This window comes from Buceros rhinoceros, unplaced genomic scaffold (assembly GCF_000710305.1).
Source record: "Buceros rhinoceros silvestris isolate BGI_N320 unplaced genomic scaffold, ASM71030v1 scaffold26248, whole genome shotgun sequence".
Classification (NCBI taxonomy): domain Eukaryota; kingdom Metazoa; phylum Chordata; class Aves; order Bucerotiformes; family Bucerotidae; genus Buceros; species Buceros rhinoceros.
Window position 1 is genome coordinate 7,796 of NW_010427843.1, and position 761 is coordinate 8,556.

General features: G+C 60.3%; 1 protein-coding gene across 1 annotated transcript in view; it reads left to right on the forward strand.

Moving 5' to 3' along the window:
• SLC6A17 (solute carrier family 6 (neutral amino acid transporter), member 17) overlaps nucleotides 1-761 on the forward strand; it is a 9,941-nt gene that overhangs the window by 338 nt on the left and 8,842 nt on the right. Inside the window, exon 2 of the mRNA XM_010142075.1 lies at nucleotides 22-88. Within this exon, the coding sequence (XP_010140377.1) occupies nucleotides 22-88 (67 nt within the window). The remainder of the gene's footprint in view (nucleotides 1-21; nucleotides 89-761) is intronic.

Genomic DNA, 761 nt, shown 5'->3' on the forward strand with positions numbered 1-761 from the left:
CTGGAGTACATCCGGGCGCAGATTGGCTCCTCCGTGGGGCTGGGTAACGTCTGGCGCTTCCCCTACCTCTGCCAGAAGAACGGAGGAGGTGAGAGATGGGACAGGGGTGGGTTCAGCCCTTGGGGAAGGGGGTATGGCCCAGTCCTGCCTCACTGCACATCAGGGTGTGGGTCCAGGAGCAGGGCAGTGGTTATTTGGGCTCTGAAGTGGGATATTTGGGCTCCGAAAGAGGAAAGGGGCAGCCAGGAGCTGCTCACCACAGCGTGTTCATCAGGTCAGAGATGCAGGAGCCTCCTGGACAGCTTCTTCCTAAAGGGTGTCCACCCGTCCACGGCCAAGGTGAATCCCAGGTTGGAAGCTGCAGCCCCCTGTTCTTGTTGGGGCAATTTGGAAACTAAAGGGTGAAAAAAAGGAGAGAGACCCCCCCATTTCCCTGGGTCCTGAAGCTGCCTTGTGTAAGCTCCAGCCCCTTCCCAAACCCACCTTTCCAGCCAACCTGTCCTCCCATCCCACCCCATGCCCCCTCCCTGGGCTTCCACGAGCAGCCTGGTGGGGTCAAGTCTCTTTCCAGCTGTGCTGAGACCCGACCCCCTTCATGACACTGATGAGGGAGCAGCTTGTTCACCAAGCAGCCCCTGCCTGGCATCACCGAACAGAGCCAGGATCAGCCCCGCTCGTGGTCCCCTCATTTCCATGTGATGTGCCCCCAGCCCCCGGAGCCGGCAGACCCGCAGCACTCTCCAGAGTTCAACCATCTCTGG